Raw genomic sequence first — 18,609 nt, forward strand, 5'->3', positions numbered from 1 at the left:
CTTGCAGAATGTGATGGGATCAGTGGGGCTGCTATGAAGACCTAGTTGCTTATTTTTAAGAGACCATTGCTGCAGATACAAAATATATAAATAAAAGCCGCTAATGCTTTTTATATGTCAGACAGCAATAGCAGAATAGTTGAGCTTTGAAGGAGGGAAATGTGTTTTGTAAATACAGTTTTGTGACTAGGGGAGGTGAGGATTAAACCACAACTATTGAAAGATGGTTTTTCCTACTTCTTCTTTCTGGTGTGACCAGGCAGTGCTAACATTATTAGTTAATGCTGGAGTTGAAGTTTTGATTTGGATCTTTTCATGCCAAATTCTTCAGTGTTACACCAATGCGACTGGGAAGGAACGATGGGTTTCATGAGACTTAAAATATTATTAAAATCTCCAGGTTTTTGTAGTTTTGTCATTAGCAATCTATTAGATCAAAGCTTTAACTAGCAATTTTATTTTGTTACAGTATATTTTTTTTTACTAGTAGGCATATTTTGTTCTATTTTTACTGAATTTCTAACTGTACAGCAAGATCTGTCATTCTTTAGAGTACAGAGAGAGCAAAATGATGTGAGAGTGTGGGAGCCAGATTACTTTTTTCTTCTAATGAGAAACCACTATAACTTTAATATACGTGACTGTGCTTCAGTTGCGCCTTTTCTCTTCCTGTTTAAATACTAATTAATGTTATGTGAAAAAATGCCATTACCTATATAGTTATTTTTTACAGAAGTCTGTTCTCTTATTTTTTTTTTCTCGATGGCTTAATTTTTAGATACTGTTTAGGCCTCGAAAGAGGAGAAAGAAGAAAGAAATGAACAAAACCCCCAACAAACAAAAACTCCAAACAAAAACAACCACCAAGCAAATGAAAAACAAACCAAAAAACAACACAACAATCCAACCTGAACTATTCTGTCTGTTTGCCGTGACTTTTCACCGCAGCATGTCTTATAGACTGAACAGTTTCTGCAGCTGAATATAGGTTTAGGTCTGCAGACCAAGTTCAGGTTAAGACGTGGTCTTTGAATTACCTGAGTTTCTGAAGACCAAAGGATGTATGTTCCCACTCTTTTTGTTCATTTGCTTGCAGAAGTCATACCAAATACTTAACCAGCGTTTGGTTAATGTAGTGAAAGTATAAGACACACTTAAAATCTCAGAAAATATGGAGTAGAAAATTTTGATTTGGATGGTAGAGCTCTTTGCCATTTCCCAAGCCTTGCATTTCTGTTTTAATCAAACAGATTTTACTGTGTTGTTATCTATTGTGTTATGATTGGCGGGATTCATGGTTTGCAGGGATTTGGTTGCGGCCAAGGACTAATACAGGAGGTGTAATTGGGACCTAGTTATAGTTCTTGTACAGAGCAAGTGGCTCTTTAAAGGTAATATCTGTTTAGATTAAATAAGGTATTACTGTTCATTAAGCTTAACACATTTATCATTTTTCTGCAATATGGACTTCTGTTCCAGTGACCACCTTGTATCGCTTTTGAACGTAGCTGCTCTTATGTCTAGAGAGAACATGGTAAAGCTTTTAGTTTTCCTTACAGTGAGGCTTGAAGTTGGTTCTTGTCTGTTGTTGTTGTATTATTTACATTAAAGGAATAATTCTAAACACACAAATAGCTATGGGCAGTTGAAGGAGGCTGAGTAAATCTGCTCTAAAGTCCTTGTGGTCAGCAAAGCCTTTTACAGTGTCTGTACACTAGACATAGAATACTAATTGATTTAAAAGAAAATAATTGAAAAGGGATATATAAAATGTGTGTTGCAATTGTATGTTCAGCTTCAAATCACAGTTTATTGCAAATGTGTGACTGGGGTCTGTTTGGGCTCAAGTGCAAGAACTTGGTTAATTTTGTGGCTGAAGACATTTGAAGTCGTATGTAAATCATAGCATTGTTTCCACATTTAAAACTATAGGAATCTCATTTCAAATTACAAACCAGAGAAAGAATACTTAGACTTGATTCAGCTAACTTTAAAACTTTTCCAGCTTCTGATAGAAGATGTTTTATATCATATGTCTCAAATTAAGAACAGAAAAGCCACTTTAAAAAGTAGGATGTGTTTTGGCTTTTCTGCTAATATTCATAAAACAGCAAGGAAGACAGTCTATAGCAGTTTGATGATGTCTCTGTACAAAGTGCTTTAAATTGGGAAAAATGAATAAACTGTAGAAGTGACCCAAATTTGCTTGATTTTTTTCATATGTGGCCATCTTTATATTAATTATAGTACAGAAAGAAGTAAATATTGAGACATGAGTTTTTTTTTTTCAACTTGAAACTCTGTTTTTCATTATTATATCTTCCTTGATCCGAGAACAAATGGTTTTGTACTCACAGATACAGTTTCCAGTATTGTTTTTATTCCATGTAGCTATTCTTCCTTTTTCTTTTGTAAAAGCCCTGCTTGACCTGAGAGTCTTCTCAATGTTTAGTGACAAGATCAAAGGGGGAAGGCAGGAAAGTGAAATAAGACAATCACACAAGAAACTGCTCCTATTGCAGATAATTCTTCCCCATGATTTTTCCTAGGTTCCCCTTTTCTTGCCAATGAAGATGGAGTTCTTGGAGGTGTGATAGTTCTTCGGTCTTGCAGGTGTTCAGCAGAGCCTGAATCTTCACAGGAAAAGCCAACTTTACTAGGTAAGAAGTTCTCCTTCATTTTTACTTCATTTAGCTAGGTGCTAACTCCAGGTGAGAGATGAAATCCGCATGTGTGCGTGTTTCCCATTGTTCAGAGGCCACAGAGAAAAAGGAATTGAAATTGTCTGAGATGATAGAACTCTAGAAAACGCAATAGTAGTATTAGCCTTGTTCTCTAAAACTGCAGAAAAGAGCATTTTTTTTCCTGACTTCTGATCAGCATTGTGATTCAGATTTCCTTCTGAAACTACAGCACAGAAATTATGGTTGCTTGTGGAAAGGCAAGGTATACTCCACATAAAACTGATTGCATTTTTAGCAAGAGATAACGCACATGACTGTTCACTGCTTCTTAGTGGTTGATACACTAAAAATGCCGTTAGATTTCTTTTTTTTTTTCCCCTAGAAATTCTTTTTAACCTCTAGGCTATTGTTTAGAAAGTCACCTCACCTTTGTTTTAATTCATTACTGCTTTTGTCCCACTAAATCCTAACGTGGTGTCCCCAGAGCCTGCCCTCTTACAGCCCGCCGGGAGCAGCAGGCAGAGCGTGTGCTTAAGGGGAGCTGGCAGATATAGTCTTAATATTCTTACCAATGGGTTAACCCACACAAACTCCAGTGTTTCTTGCTGTGTCTGTTCAGTGACTTCCAGGACATTAAGGTCAAGCTATCACAGTTGCACAGGATGAGGTGTATGTTGTCCTTGTTTTGTTCTCATATTACACCTTGCTGGTTTGCATTACAAGAGTCTTTAAATATCATGTACTCTTTTGTCTGTGTTGGTCAACTTGGGTCTGATCGTATCCCCCTCCAGTCATTCACTCTAAGAAGTGATTTTGCTCAATCCAGTTAATAACATTAGCGTTTCTCTAGCCAACAGTTGTAGTTTGTGTGTTTTATGCTTTTGGTCAACATGTCATCTTATCCATAAGAGTTTCATGTACATTTATTTTGCTCTTACAAAGAACCTGTGATTTGGGAGGTGAATCCTTAAAGTGCTGATGATGGTTCTGAGATTATCCTGATGGACAACAAAGGAGTTTTGGAAGGCTTGGGTGGGAAAAGGTTTTAGAAATAGCTTTTGTATATTATATTTTTGGAGTTATTATTTGAATAGCATGTGTTTTTGAAGAAGGAGACTATAAAATAGACTTTGACGATCATCTTGCTCTTGGCTTTCAACTCTTTGAAAGCCAAGACTGTCTAATCCTGACTCCAGAATCAGGGCATGGGTTACTAAACATAAGAGAATATTGCAAGTTTGATTTTTCAGTTTTCAGATTTAAGAATGGAATAATTGTGACATTATTGATCTAGTGGAAAAGCATCCTACAACAAAAATCCTATCCCTAAAAAGGAGTTGAAAAAATGAAAATGGAAGTTTCCTTAACTAAGAACAAATGAGATCACCTTAGCCTTCTGTTTCTTATGTTTGCAAGTGAGAGAAATATTTCTATTCATTTAATGTTTGTCATTTATGTAAGAAAACGTTTTTCTATTAAGGAAGATTTGATATGTTTTTTCCTGAAAAGGTAATAAAGAAAATCCCCATACATCATATGTAATAAGTAAAGACTATTTGTCCATTGATTTTTGGTTTTCTTTCACTGAAATAAGATTCATGTAGCACAGCTTATTCTCAAGATTTTTTATGTACCACAGAAGTCATACTGAAGAATTTGTTCTACAGGGTAACTAAATCTCATGTCTTTATTGCAGGGATGATTTTTTTGGTAACTACTGAAACAAATTGCAAGAAAGTAATGTATTAGGTAGTTGAAAATATGTGCAATGTCTTCAGATAAGTATGTAATTTAGGATTTTCATTGTAATTCCAGGTCTTGTAATAGCCAGCAATTACCATGTTTTCTGCTAGTACATGCTGCCTTTGGTGGATAATATAGAAGGAAAAAAATATTAAAAGCTTAAAAGAATATGCCTAGAGTTACCAAAGGCAAAGAAATAATATTTTGAGGGTATTTGGCCTGAACTTCTCAAAACCAAAAGATAAGATTAAATTTGTCTCCAAAAAAATGAATGTTTTCCCTGCCAGTTGAACCTGTAGGGTGTTAGGGAGGGGTTGGCCTCATCAAATGCGGTTCTATTGCACTAAATATGTTTCACTCTCTGAAAGCTTTTGACGAACCTTTGGTGGTATCAGTCATGAATCTATTACGGGGGAGCAAAGCACATACCTAAACGAAGTTCATTTTTCTTTTATGATGATATCTACTTATCCGTCAGGATCTCCCAGTCTTGCTGGGATTGTCTAAACTTTGATCTCCTACTCTGAGTTAATTGCTATGCAAGGATAAATGGTTCAAAGGATAACCGTACCCAGCATGCTGTGACCTTCGTCAACCATATTAAAGGAATGTGATGAATAGGAATCAATAGATTTTTGTGTGTGTGTGTGTGACTTGTTGCATTTTCCTTTCTAGTGGAATTTCTGTGGAGCCATACGACCGAGAGCATGTGTGTAGGCTATATGTCTGCACAGGATGGCAAAGCTAAGGTAAGCCATGAAGAATAGGTTGTAATACAGTAGAACAAGTGCAGAAGCTAAAGAAAATACAAAATAATTATATATATTTATAAGAAATTTCTATCATTAAGAGAACAGAAGAAGTAATGGGTGCGTAAGCAGTTAAATATATCTGTTGATTGCACATTTATTTCAATTGCAGCAGTTAACAAACCTGCGCTAACATATAGATTATATCAGGAAAAGGTGCCATAAACATTTTCATTTCCTCTGCTGACAGTAATTGTATTTGAATAACTACAGTTTGACTCAGTTACCCTGGCTAGTTAGGGTGGTACGGTATTTTTATATGAGCGTGTCTGCATTTGCACCAAGGAAGAAGGAAGAGGATATAAAACAAACTTCGAGGTAGTTCCTAGAATAGCATCCGTAGTTGACAATTTGATTATTAACATCCATGGTTCTTTTAGTTTCTTGGGATCTAATTATTTATTGTTTTTCTGGAATGAGAGAAATAATATGTTAAAACTGCATTTAACAGTGGAAACTGGAAAAATCCTTAACATCAAATAGTAGGGATTAACCCTTAGGGAATATAGCATTGAAAGGAGAAAAAGGCAGGTTTTGTGATGCAGCAATAGGATATTTAGGAGAGGTGTTTGGACAATGAGGATGAACATGGGAGAAGCTGCAAGCAGAGAAAAACAGTCATAATTTATAGACATTTATAAATGTACAGCTGTCGGTATTCAAGATTAAGCATTAACAGTCAGAACTAGTTAAAGGAAGTGACAAAAGTGGGGGGAAAAGCTAGAATAAGAAGGCTCCCACTATGGTTCAACTAATAGGGGAGGCGGGGGTGTTTACTGGAATATTTGCATGTATTTGAGGAGGAGATGACAGCCAGGAAGCTTGTACCAGCAGATAAGAGCAAGACAGACATCCAGCATTTTGATGGTAGAATTTAAAGGAGAATGAATTTTAAAGCCTAGAAAAGGAAAGAATTTGAGGGCCTGGATTTGTTTGATTTTCACTAGAAGTGGCTGCTTGTGGGTCTGCTGGGGAAGAATATTTAGTCATCAGCAATGCGGGAGGACAATACAAAACCCATATCTTTCTCTCTCCTTAATTTTGTTTTTTTTTCTTTCTCCTTCATATTTCATTTGAGAGATAAATACAAAGGAACATGTGAGTGAATATGTATAGGAAATGTGTATAGGAATATGAATATGTATAGGAAAAAAAAGACAAGAATGCCCCAGAAGGAGGAGGAAGATAAAAAGCAGCTGGTGAGGGAACTGCTGGTAGAGGTGTTATTGAAGTACTCACTTCATGGCTTATGTCGAGTCCTTTGCAGTTGATTATCTGTGGAATAGGGTGTGGTTTTATTTGTTATCTTAATATTTATTTTAGATTTGTTGGATAAGAATCCATACTCAAGCTAAAAGCTCAGATTGAATTGAATGAAGCTAAATAAGCTCAGCTGCAAATATTCCAGTATTTGCTAGTTAGTTTAAAAGTCATCGTATTGTGTTTATAGTAAAATAAGGAGAATTATTAGAATGCACGTTAAATGATTACAGTGTGCACACCTGCCTCTGGCTTACACTGCATGCTCAAAAGCCGTTTCTAAGGAAACACTCTTGTTTCTTCCCGGTAGTGTCTGTCTAATTAATAAATAAATGCTAAATATGAAGTCTGTCTGGTAATGAGTACTAGCATGACAGTGCCATGCCCAGAGATGTTTTCCTACTCACAGTTGCAACATTTGACATCTGGTGTGCATTGTTTTCATACTGCTGGTAAATTCTCCAGCTGGTAATCTTGATTGCGCTGACAGGCACAGCTGCTCTTCTTGGTTCACTTTTAAATTATGTTTTTGACCTTCATTGAAGAGTTAATCCCCCTCCCTTTCTTCCTTCTTTGAGTCTGTGGCCACAAATGCTTTCCAGAGAAAAACCACAAATGCTTTTGCTGCTGACTTCTATTGATCAAAAAAAGTCTTCTGTCATAAAAGCTGGAATTTTATTCTGCTACAACTAGGGCTAAGTTATAGACAGAAAACTGGGCTTGAAATAGAACACAATGCCTTGTAAGTAAAAAAAAAAAAAAATCCCTTTTCTTTAATAGAGTAACTGTTTTGGTACAATTAATTTTGGGTACTTGCCATGAAAGAATAATGGTGTAAGAATTCATAAAAGTATAAAATATCACTTGTTTATGAGTACCATAGGGAAATGATCAGGCAGCAGCTTGTAGGGAAACATCTTGCTTTCCTGTTGTTCTAGGGTGGTAAAGAGCTTCAGTTTTTATTTCTTTCATCAATCTAGGACTCGAGTTTTATTCTTAAACCAAGGGGTTGTCACAGTGGCTGATTTTGTGCTGGTTCAATGGAATGAACATGAAAACATATTTTTGTAGCAAGACTTTCAGAAAGTGAGAAGGTTTTTAAGTGTCTGCTGTTATGAATTAGACTAATACTAGAATCGTAATTATATCAAGGGGTACGTACTACGGAAAAAAGGATCCTGCTTTATAGTCTTAGAGTGACTCTTTGCACGTTGGAGGCTAATGCGTTTAATAATAGGACCTAGCTGGTTCTGAACCCCAGATTGTGGAGGTATTGGAGGCCTTTCTTTTAAGGCAAACAGACACTTGTATGCTAGATACCAGCTCACCTGCAGACCTGGGTGTCGTCAAGAGGTGGAAACACACTCAACCAGCTCTCAGCAACTCCTTAGAAGAACAGTGGGACAGCAAAGTGCAATCGGAGACTTGAAGTGCTTTGGACATCCTGACCTGCTGGTGCTTCTGGCTCTTAGCTCCATGAGCTCTCCAAGTACCGGTTTGGAAGTATCTTTGCAACGGGGTTTTGTTTCCTCCCGATGTAGACAAGATGGGGTTCTGCAGCTGACCGCTCACCTCCAAACTAGACTGCCTGAATGCCAATGTATAAAATGGCTGAGCCTGCAAGAGCTGTGGAACGATTTCTCACTGTGACTAGTGGTCGTTTGATTTAAAGCATACTCTTTGGAAAGGTGTCCAGTCTTTTTTGGGAAAAACCTGTTTCCTGGGAAAGTCACTGTTTCCTGTTGAACACTGGTTTAAAATGCCTGGTCAAACATTTAAAGGGTTTGGGTGATGGTTACTTTAAAAATACTGTGGACGCTTGCCAGATGAACTGAGTTCATACCTTATCACTGACACAGTCATCTCTGGTTGTGTGTCCAATTACTTGCCTTTCACTCTCTCTCAAGGCTGGGAGTATTTCAGCTCCTCCACCACTGATATCCCTGGCAATGTCACCTTTACTACCTGGACAGTAGATATCTCGTTGACATCCCATGGTTCTTATGCCCTTGAACCCTTATATCACTGCCACAAGCAGCTGATCAAAACAAATCCTCACTGGTTCACTCTTCCTTGTTTTTTGTCATCCCTCTTGACACGAGCAGTTCCAGAATCACTCGGTGCCCATGTTTTTTGTCGCATATTGGATTTGGAAGGAAACAAACTTTTTATCTGAACAGCTTTAACTCTGTCTCGAAACTAACCTGTACCACCTATTGCTATAACTTATCCAGGCTGGCGCTTGGGAGCATCAGTTGTGATGAGTTTAAAAAAAAACAGATATATCTATTTTAGAAGCTGCCAATCCCAGACATCCTTCCTGAAGCAATACCGTCAAAGATTGTTTCAACATTAGGTCTGTTCTTTGGGAAGATGAGTAGACTTCCAGAGATCTCCTGAAGCAAGTTTCTGCATTGCCATCTATATGACAGTAGAATTGTCACATAAGCAGACAGTCAGCTGTTTCTAGCCATTAGTGAGGTTGCTAGAATATTCTAGGCTGCAGTGGAAGTTTCTGGCTGTAGCCATGAGAATAGATGGGAAATATTAGACTTCCCCTGCACTTGCCAAGCTCCTTTTGCAGCAGTAACTGCTGTATCAGCAAAGGTTAAGTCTTCTGAATTGAAGGACTGGAACATTAAATATCTTCATGAACTGAGGAGGTATGTTGTTTTTTGTTATCGTGATGTTGACTGACAAATTACTTTATGAATTCAAGATCTTTGATAAGCACTTAATGCTTTTAGATTTCCTGCCCAAACCTTCTCTTTCTGGAGACACTAGTCTTCAGAATAACCTTCCAGATCTTTTTTCTTTTATGGACCCGTAATAGATCCAACAACTGATCACAGAAGGTCATCCTATTACTGGAGCTGCAACCTCTTTAAAGATATTCTGGCAGCTTTCAGTTAATCGGTTCCAATTTTTGTGAACCGATTAGGTTACATTCTGAGTGCTTAAGCAATTGTGTTGTCACCATTAGGAAAGCAGTTCTATTCTGATGACTGCAGTGTTGCTTCTTGGAGCTCTGTCCATACTGTTGCAGGCCGTGTGCAATATTTGAGGCCTTAGCAGTTGGTGTACCATCTGGTAGAGCAGTTTAAGGGTCAGTTTACACAAAGGGTTCTGAGACCTTCTGCCTTGTCATTTGGGAGTGGGAGAAATAACTCCTTGTATTCACCCATAATGTGATTTTTTAGATGTAAATGGAGAACAGGAAAGAAAAGAGGTTAGCAGGTAGGCTACAGGTTAATTCACTCCTTTTAGTTACATAGTCTTCGTATTTTCTTGTTCCTTGTCTGCTTGCCCAATGGAGGACGCTGCAAAGGAAAAGAAGTTCTTCCATCTCAAATGACAGTGCAGCATATGCCTGCAATGTGAGTTCACATTCCAACTGCGTCTCTTGAAGGTTCTGGTTATGGGTAGGCGACCTTCCTTTGTTTTAATGTTGTGTATCTGTGCATAATCAAGCAGGAGCTCTTTGTCTTAGGCAGGGTCTGCAGAATATTTATTCACTCAAGGCCCTTGATATTCTGTGGGCAGGATGTACCACAGAAATTTCTTCCGGAGTCTCCCAAGTTTCTTATATTATCTTGGTGACTGAGGGTAGTTGGTGGTAGATGATGTTTTTGCTTGAAAACAGGTACTTCTTCGCTCTGTTTTCGGTAGTGTTTGAAGTCAGAATGCTTGCTTTCCAGTGAAACACTCAGTGTCAACACCAACAATGAGCAGTTTTGGTCCTGTGATATGTGTAGGTATTTGAAATATTTTGTCAGCTCACTGTGGTTCTTAGTAGGTATGGATTAGCTTTATGACCTGTGCATAATGTTGCTAACTTTTGCAATTATTGTAAATGCTGCAATACTTTTGAGATATTCGTGTAGTTCAGCTTCATAGGTTTTAGTTTTTGTAACAACTGGATGACCCAGGCAATGAATTTCTAAAAATCTAATTGTAGCATTGGATATAATCCATTTCGCTTGCAATTTTAAATCTCTCTTTGGCAGATGTTTGGTTCTTACAACATGAATTACTAAGCTATGTTATGGCAGGTTTAAATATTGCGAAGCTTTATATGCTGTTCTTTCCATATTCTAATGAACCGAAATCAAGTTGCTGTGCAAGATATGGGGTAGCAGTCATGGAGAGTGTTGCATCTTGCTATGTTTGAAAACATCTGTCAGCAACAAGTGCTGTCTACACCTAATGTTGTGATTGCAATATGCGAACAAAAACTTTGACAGTTAATTTCATTTTCCGGTACATGGAGACATAGTGGACAAGGCAGACCGTGTCCAATTCATTTTTCCTGTTGAGATGTTAGGTATCGTCATCAGATTTATTCGCCTTCACTAACACTGTACAATTTAGCAAAATCACTTCCCTCTATGTTTGAAGTGTTACATATGACAAACGCTGGTTGTAGGGATTCTTGCTGGATTTCTGATGATGGGCTTCTGTGTTTTACCTTGTGAATAAAAGGTCTGTAAAAGCCTTTTGTCAGGAGAAGGGCAGTTATCCAGTGTTCACTGGGTGAGGAAATACATCCTGGAAGAATCTTAATTCAAACTTGAAAATTAGTGGAAAAAAATTACTGAGCCTGTTTAGTTAACAGAAATTACTAAGTCAAATAATTCAGTTATTCATTTCAGACTACAGAAGCAGTCTTTTAACTTCAGGAGACAGGAAAAGTATATGTCACTTATACTACTTCTTTTTTTCTTTAATCTGCACTCTTGTCTGGAGACTGGGGAATTGGTCAGAAATTTTCACTTGAAAACAACTCTGTTCATACAACAGAGCATCTAGTTCTCTCATAAAAGTAAGGTATTTATATTTCTTGGAAATAACCTTAAGTGCTATGATACCAGTTAAAATATTTGGCTCATAGAATTGAGTGGAAATTATGGGCTCTGAGGTTGGAAGATAAATTCACTTTTGGGGTTGAGTTCTTGCATAAAGCCAGTAGTTCTGCAACTCTCCTCATGTTTGGCTGGCGTATTTTAGAACAAAGCATGGAAGATGGAATTGCGTATCCAGCTATGCAAATGTAAATGCAATAACCTGGCTTAGCACCTGCGATTCAGAATGGTAAGAATGACATTTTAAGGTAAAGAGTCTGGGATGCTGAGCTGAATAGATGATTGGTTGATAAACTAATTTAGACTGTCTAAATACACGTGTGAATTACTTAGATTGAAGTGCTTTAGTTTAGCTGCCAACTTTCTTATAATTTGATTTTTTTCCCTAATGCATTATATTAATGTTTTTAGCTACAAAAATAGTGTATCGTAATATACTTAATCCACAGAATTAATTTGAGCTTGGAAAACTGTTCGCTTTGAAATAAACTTGTAGTAGTATTTTTAGCACCTGAGAGCCAGAAGAATGCCAGCAGTATGTCTGTGTATCTTTTGCCAACATGGCAATCGTTCTTTTTCTTTTCTTCTCCTCTGCCTCTTCTCCTCTGCCTCTTCTCCTCTGCCTCTTCTCCTCTGCCTCTTCTCCTCTGCCTCTTCTCCTCTGCCTCTTCTCCTCTGCCTCTTCTCCTCTGCCTCTTCTCCTCTGCCTCTTCTCCTCTGCCTCTTCTCCTCTGCCTCTTCTCCTCTGCCTCTTCTCCTCTGCCTCTTCTCCTCTGCCTCTTCTCCTCTGCCTCTTCTCCTCTGCCTCTTCTCCTCTGCCTCTTCTCCTCTGCCTCTTCTCCTCTGCCTCTTCTCCTCTGCCTCTTCTCCTCTGCCTCTTCTCCTCTGCCTCTTCTCCTCTGCCTCTTCTCCTCTGCCTCTTCTCCTCTGCCTCTTCTCCTCTGCCTCTTCTCCTCTATTTTGCATGGCACCTTCTCATCTCATATGATAGGTGTACGTTCCAACTGTGTTGCAGGAAAGCTTCCCGGGAGACAGAGCAGCAGAGGATGTGTGTTGCTGCCAAAATGGGCTGTTACTGCCTAGAAAATTAATTGAGAATAGGTGACCAAATGGTTCTCATGGTGGAAGCGTGTACCAGCTATAAAGCCTGTAAACCTCTGAGCGATTTAGAATTTTGAAAGAATATCTAGGGTTTGGTGCTGCTTTTCTTTAAGGTGCTAGAAAGCAATTTCATTAAGTGCATGATGTCCTTGGTTTTTCATTATATTTCATCTCAATAGAGTCATGAATGGAAAAAGTTTGGTTTATAAATTATTCCGTCCAAAGCACGTCTTGAGCATGTAATGAGAAAGCTAAACACATGAAGTACTCCCCCGATTTAATGAAGAACTGAATGTGCTGCCATCTGGTAGTTGTACTCTGTCCTCTTGGCGGTGTTTGATTGACTTCAGTTTTCTCCCACAGTGCTGTCAGTCTTCTGGCTTTAACTTTATATTCATTTTACATTGTATTTCTGCTTTAAAATAAAAATGAAGCTGTTGTGACAAATGAATACTTTTCTGTGAATGAAAGGAGAAGAGTAGTTCTTTAAAGAGTAGAAAAAAGTCTTTTTGGTATTAGTTGGTGTCTAGGTTGTTTCAGTATCTTTGTCCAGGAGACATGAAGTAGAGTTGGCATAATTTGTAGTGTTTTTTTTTTAAAAGGTATACTAAAAATATTGAACTTCAAAAATAGCTGGAATGTTCGTGACACAAAGGTGAAACCATATATTGTCCCTGTAGCAGTTAACATTTATTCCAGGGCAGAAAGACCTGTTAGTTTTGGACTTGAAGGGTAGAGGGAAACTTCACAGTGTGCATCCAAAGGGACTGAGAGGGAGGAAGGTCCCCCAGGCAGCGTCTGCAGCACTGGGCTTGGGGAGCTGGTTACTCAGTGGGTTTGGTTGGGTCAGGAGGGAAAGAGGGAGACATTGAGCATATGGATGGCAAGAACACGGAGCAGGAATCAGCGTCTGACGGTCGGTTACCTGGTTTGTGCTTTATGGAAGGGTGGGAAGCAAAATCAAGGACTTCATCTGCCGTTTCCCATTTGGAACTGTGGGCACGAGGTTCCTCCTCCAAGCTGCAGACAGATGTCTGGTGACCAACTGGATTCCCACCTGTCAGGAGCTCTGCCCCTACTGGCCCCTCATCAACCTCACTTGCCTCTAGGAAAGCAAATCAAATCCAAATATTCTCAGGGACAGTAACATTGCTGTTCACAGCCACATTGCTCTTAATCTACCTTTCCTCGGCACAGTTTCCTCGCAGGGAGGCTTCCATGAAGCTGAGCGGAGGATTAATTCAGGAAAACTTTTTCTATTCCTGCATTTTGTGCTCCCAGGCACAATTTCCCCCAGATGTGGGTTTGTTCAACTTGTAAAGCTGACGGACTAATCAAATTCAATTAAAAGCTTTCCAATTTTGTTCTTTTTTGTTTGCTTTTCATTTTTGTGTCTTAAAAATCTCAATCTAATCCACTGTACAATCTGGACTTAATGCAAAATATGATGTTGGGATACAAGAATGTAACAAACTGTACAAATAAGCTCTGTGGTTGCATTTAAAAATATTAAATATTCTTTGATCTTTTATTTACTAGAGTTCTTATGGCTAAGAACAAAAGAGATATAACTGTAAGAATTCACTTGGGAGTTTATCTCAAGTTGTCTTGACATGGCAATGTTATCCTTTCATATTATTTGTTAGATAACATATTTTAAACACTATCTTAGATCTGTCTCGTTTTTGTTGTACATAAGGCAGCCATAGGTGAAGGTATTAAGAAGTAGTCAGTGTAAAACAACGTCTGCATTTGTTCTGTTGTATAAAGTATCCAAATAAACAGGATGCAAGGAAAGGCTTTAAGAAAGGTTTTGTTATGTGTGCTTGGGGTGTTTCTGTGAATAGAAATATACAGATGCTAGTGTAGAATGGTTTGGGGTTTTTGTATGAGAAATGTGTTTTTCCTTTTATAGGAAACGAGGTTTTGTATTAGAAACGGGTTTTGGACAGCTATTTAAGCATAGCTACTTGATAATGTATTGATAGATTATTATCTGCTTGTCCCCTCTTGTATTTCCTTTCCTTGTTCAAAAACTTGCTAGAAACTTGCTTAACTTTTAAAAATAACAGGATTTATACCTTTCATGTGGATTCAATGAAGCCTCATGTTTTGTTGCTGCATTTATCAAAGGATCTATTAGGCATTTAATTTGGGGTTGTGAGATGAGCCAAGCCTATGCAAAAGGTTAATCCAGAACTTGGGGCAGAAGCCTAATTTACACAAATCAGCTCTGTTGTAGGTATAATTAAAAAAATTGATTATAAGGTTCATTATAATCATGATAGTGCTAATATTTCTTCTGTTTCAGTAACAAGCTTCCTCTCTTATGCCTCTTGGCAACATCCTTGGGCCTCGGTGCTTTTTATTGTATAATATTGCTACAGTGATCTGCTAGTAATATTGACTGATCACTTTATAAGCAATTTCACCTCTGAGTCCTGCCTGCCTTTGAGTGGACCGCTGGTTTGCCTTGATTGCAGTATCTCACTTTAGTGTCATTCTAAGGAAATGTGCTACTGTGCCATTGAACAATTTTGCTTTTACACTGTCATCCTATCCCACTTATCATTTAGAAAATTTCACAGACCTGGAGGAATGTCTTGGGTCTGTCAGTCATAAAATAAAAAATACCCTTCTTCCACTTGCATTTCTTCCTTCTCTTTAAACTTATAAAATATTACAACATCTCCAAAAGTTGTCAGTTACATTTGGGGGAATACTGTAACAGATTTGAAAGGAATCTTTTCTTCTTGAAGTGGTAAATTACAGTTGTAACCAAAATTGTTCTGGAGTAGGAAGGTTTTCATATATCAAGCAGAAAGGGCAGAGATCAAAGTTTTAGCAGTAAAATGAAAACCTTTACAAGTTTTTAATTAAATCTCATTCTGTAATTTAACTGAAAACAAGACCACCTAAGAGCAGACACCAGGATTCCCTTATCAAGAAAGGAATTAAAAAGAACCTGCCTGTGAGGTACAAAATGTCTCTTCGATGCAGTGGTTACAATCTCAAATCACTTTCTGCTCAATTAATGCAAGTTATTCATGGTGAACTTCTACATCTATGCTTTATGTCACAACCCATTGCCTCATTGCAAGTTATACATTTTGCAGCATTTTAATATTTTAATGAAATAACGTACATATAAAAACTGAAATATGCAATTGGCTGCACTTACGGGAAGCTGTAATTTCTAAACGCCAGCGACTTCTTTGTTGTGAGCTTTAGACTCTAGCAGGAATCATTTCTAGTTCATAATTTAATAATTGTTTGAGCGTTACATTGTCTGAGTGTTAATGAATCACTTGATGAGATGTGCAGCTCCTGAGGGACATGGAGGCGAGTGCTCCTGCTTTGGTGGTCCCTCCAGGGCCACTTCTGCCTCAAGCCCGTGGAAATGCTCTTATCAGCCCTACTGCAAAGGGGAAAAATGACATTAATTTAACAGTTAGTCAGAGTATCTTTTCATAAGTGAACGCTTTTGCTCATCAGTAATAAAATGCACTTCAGAATATAAAACATCTTAAACAGATTTTTAGTGTCACTGAGTTGTAAGCCAAAATTTTATGTACACATATGCATGCTCCCTCTTTCTGGCTGAAATATTACAGAGCCATCTCAAAAGGCCTGCTTTTAAAACTTCTTAATGGGAGAGATACCTGTTGACAGAAACACAATTGCTCTTTGGGTTCATTTATTTGTCAGTTGGCAAAAAAATATTTTAGAAGAAGTCTTTGGTTATTTAGGTGGACAAGTAAGTGTTTTATGCAGAGAAATTTATTTTTTGCATCGTGAACATTGCAGTTGCCTAATTCTCTTAAGTGTTGGTTTATCTCTGTCAAATAGTTTGTGTCTAACTCTTCCATAAGGTATATTTCTGTGTGCAGTTTTTGAATCTCCTTAAGAAATAGACTTATAATCCATAGAATGCCACAGCCATTTTTTCTTTTGTCTTCATGCTGGATATTCCTTTCTTCTCTTTTCTATGCATTGGGTCATCCAGTTTACCTTTTCTACACATCTGTCATGGCCTTTCTCTTCTTGTGTTAAACATTAACACAAACAAAATAAAAATTAAAAAATCCCAGTTGTTTGCGGCTTTTCAAGTTGCTTTGTAGTTTGCCCTCAGACTTCAGTGATGGAACAGTGTAATTGTTCAATACATCCAAGCTGCTTTGTGCCCTCTATAGTTTTGTCCATCTTCTCACTTGATCATACTCTTGACTTTTCCACAGACTCACATTTCAAGGCTTCCTCCTGGAGCCGTGGCCGGACAGTCCGTGGCCATAGAAGGAGGAGTTTGCCGGCTGGAGAGTCCAGACAGCTGAACAGCTGATTCCTCGCTTCATTGCAAAGAATGTGAAAGACTTTTTGTACAATAAGGGTTTTTTTTTGTGTTTTACCAGATGTTGGAAATTCTAGTCTTGTTTTATACCCTGTATTGCAACCATGTGCACCATAACTTGAGACAAGTACTGCTGTAGTTTATGTTCTCACTCTGTGAATGGGAGTGTGTGCATGCTCGGTTTTTTTCCCCTAATAAAATAGGATCTCTTCCCGGTTGTGCAAAGATTATGTATGATTAATGATTGTGTTTTCATTGTTTTACGTTTGAGAAATAACCGAAAGTCTAAAAAAAATAATTTAAAGATATGGTCACAATTGTCATTCATGTTCTAAATTTAAAAGTAACAGGCCTTTGAAGTGGCTATAGAATTATGCAAAAATTATTTTGATTTCTAAGTTTCTCAGTAGTTTAAGGAAATCCAGTGATGGTTTAAACATGGGTTGTTTTTTTTCCTCCCCAATAAGGAGGATTTTTTTTGTCAAATAATGGTTTCAGTGAAACAAACTAAAGCAAAATTAAGGCTAGAATTGTTTTTAAATAGTCTGATAGATCATATCTCTGTTCTCAAACTAAGCTGTTAATAGCTTCAAGCTGTATGTATTGCAAAAAGCTTATATGAAGATAATGTATCGTAACGCAGTCTTTATGTATAATGGAATATTACAATGTAAATAAGAAAACAAAGTTTATGGAAAGATTCAATATTATTCTTTGCTTCTGTTTTAAATCTATTTTTAAGAGAGGTACAGAAATGGACATATTACTGGATGCAAAGTGCAATGTGTATGAAATGGATGTTAGGAGGTCGGATATTAGCTTTCTTATTGATAAAGCAGCTTCCTAAAGTCCAGCCACAGCATGGGTATTTATATAACTGTATGTAATAAGTATGTACTGTGCATAAATTTACTGTAATTCTTTTATACCTTCAACAAGACTGCATTATAAAGTGTAATCCTTGTCTGCCTTGTGAAGCATTGGCAGCTCAACTGGCCGTTGCCACCAGTACTAACACATTCGCCTGAGTCTTAAAAGTGAGTTCTGACACACAATCTTCCATTCGGTATTTTTTCTTCACAGCACTGGCAGCAATAGAAGACTTTTGGAATGAATTCTTTGTCCTGATAAGTATGCCAAAGAGAAACTAAAATAGTTCATCTTTTTCCCTGGTGGATATTTGATAATTCTGTTTTCAGAAATAGTGGATGAATAGATATTCAGACTGTATTCGCTTAATCGGGCATTGTACTTGCCTGTTTTGTAATGTTGTGCCTGCCTATAACAAAACTACTTGACTGATTAAATGGTTACATTGATTGTAGTACCAATCTTTCATGAAAAAAAAAAAACATAATAAATTTTTTTTAATAGCCTGAGTTCATTTTCACTATTACGTTACAGGATACATTGAGATATCATCATTGTGTGGTTTTTTTTAATTGTGACATAAACGTCCCATAGGTGAATATATTTCTATCAGTTCTGTAAATAATATAAAACAGGAGCTTTCCAGGTTGCAAAAACAAAAACGTGGAATGCATCGGTCTTGAATGTCTGAGATATCAGGCTGGGTCCTTAGTGATAATACTCATTAAATGAAGAACGATATGAGAACACTTCTGAAATGTTGCCCCTACGCAGCTGTGTTGTCTCAGCCATTAAAATTGCTCTAATGTGCAACATTAAATGATTGGGTGGATGCCTCACCATGTAGTGAGTGAAAAATTGGTCACCGTGTGTATGGGTTTGTACATACCCATATTGAAAAATGGCATTGTTTTTGGAAAAGCTACAGTAAC

At 37.5% G+C, this 18,609-nt stretch overlaps 1 protein-coding gene across 5 annotated transcripts in view; it reads left to right on the top strand.

Annotated features, from left to right (window-relative positions):
* TASP1 (taspase 1) overlaps positions 1-18,215 on the top strand; it is an 80,431-nt gene extending 62,216 nt beyond the window's left edge. For 3 of the 5 annotated variants that reach the window (XM_065059906.1, XM_065059907.1, XM_005510695.3), the window contains exons 12-14: positions 2,550-2,660; positions 5,103-5,176; positions 16,698-18,215. In XM_065059906.1, coding sequence (XP_064915978.1) covers positions 2,550-2,660; positions 5,103-5,176; positions 16,698-16,790 — 278 coding nt within the window. In that variant the 3' untranslated portion in view covers positions 16,791-18,215. Of the gene's footprint in view, positions 1-2,549; positions 2,661-5,102; positions 5,177-9,812; positions 9,874-16,697 lie in introns of those variants that run through there. The other 2 variants (XM_065059909.1, XR_010471916.1) reach the window with 2 other exon arrangements.
* Positions 18,216-18,609: the final 394 nt, after the last annotated feature.

Source organism: Columba livia, chromosome 3, assembly GCF_036013475.1.
Source record: "Columba livia isolate bColLiv1 breed racing homer chromosome 3, bColLiv1.pat.W.v2, whole genome shotgun sequence".
Taxonomy (NCBI): domain Eukaryota; kingdom Metazoa; phylum Chordata; class Aves; order Columbiformes; family Columbidae; genus Columba; species Columba livia.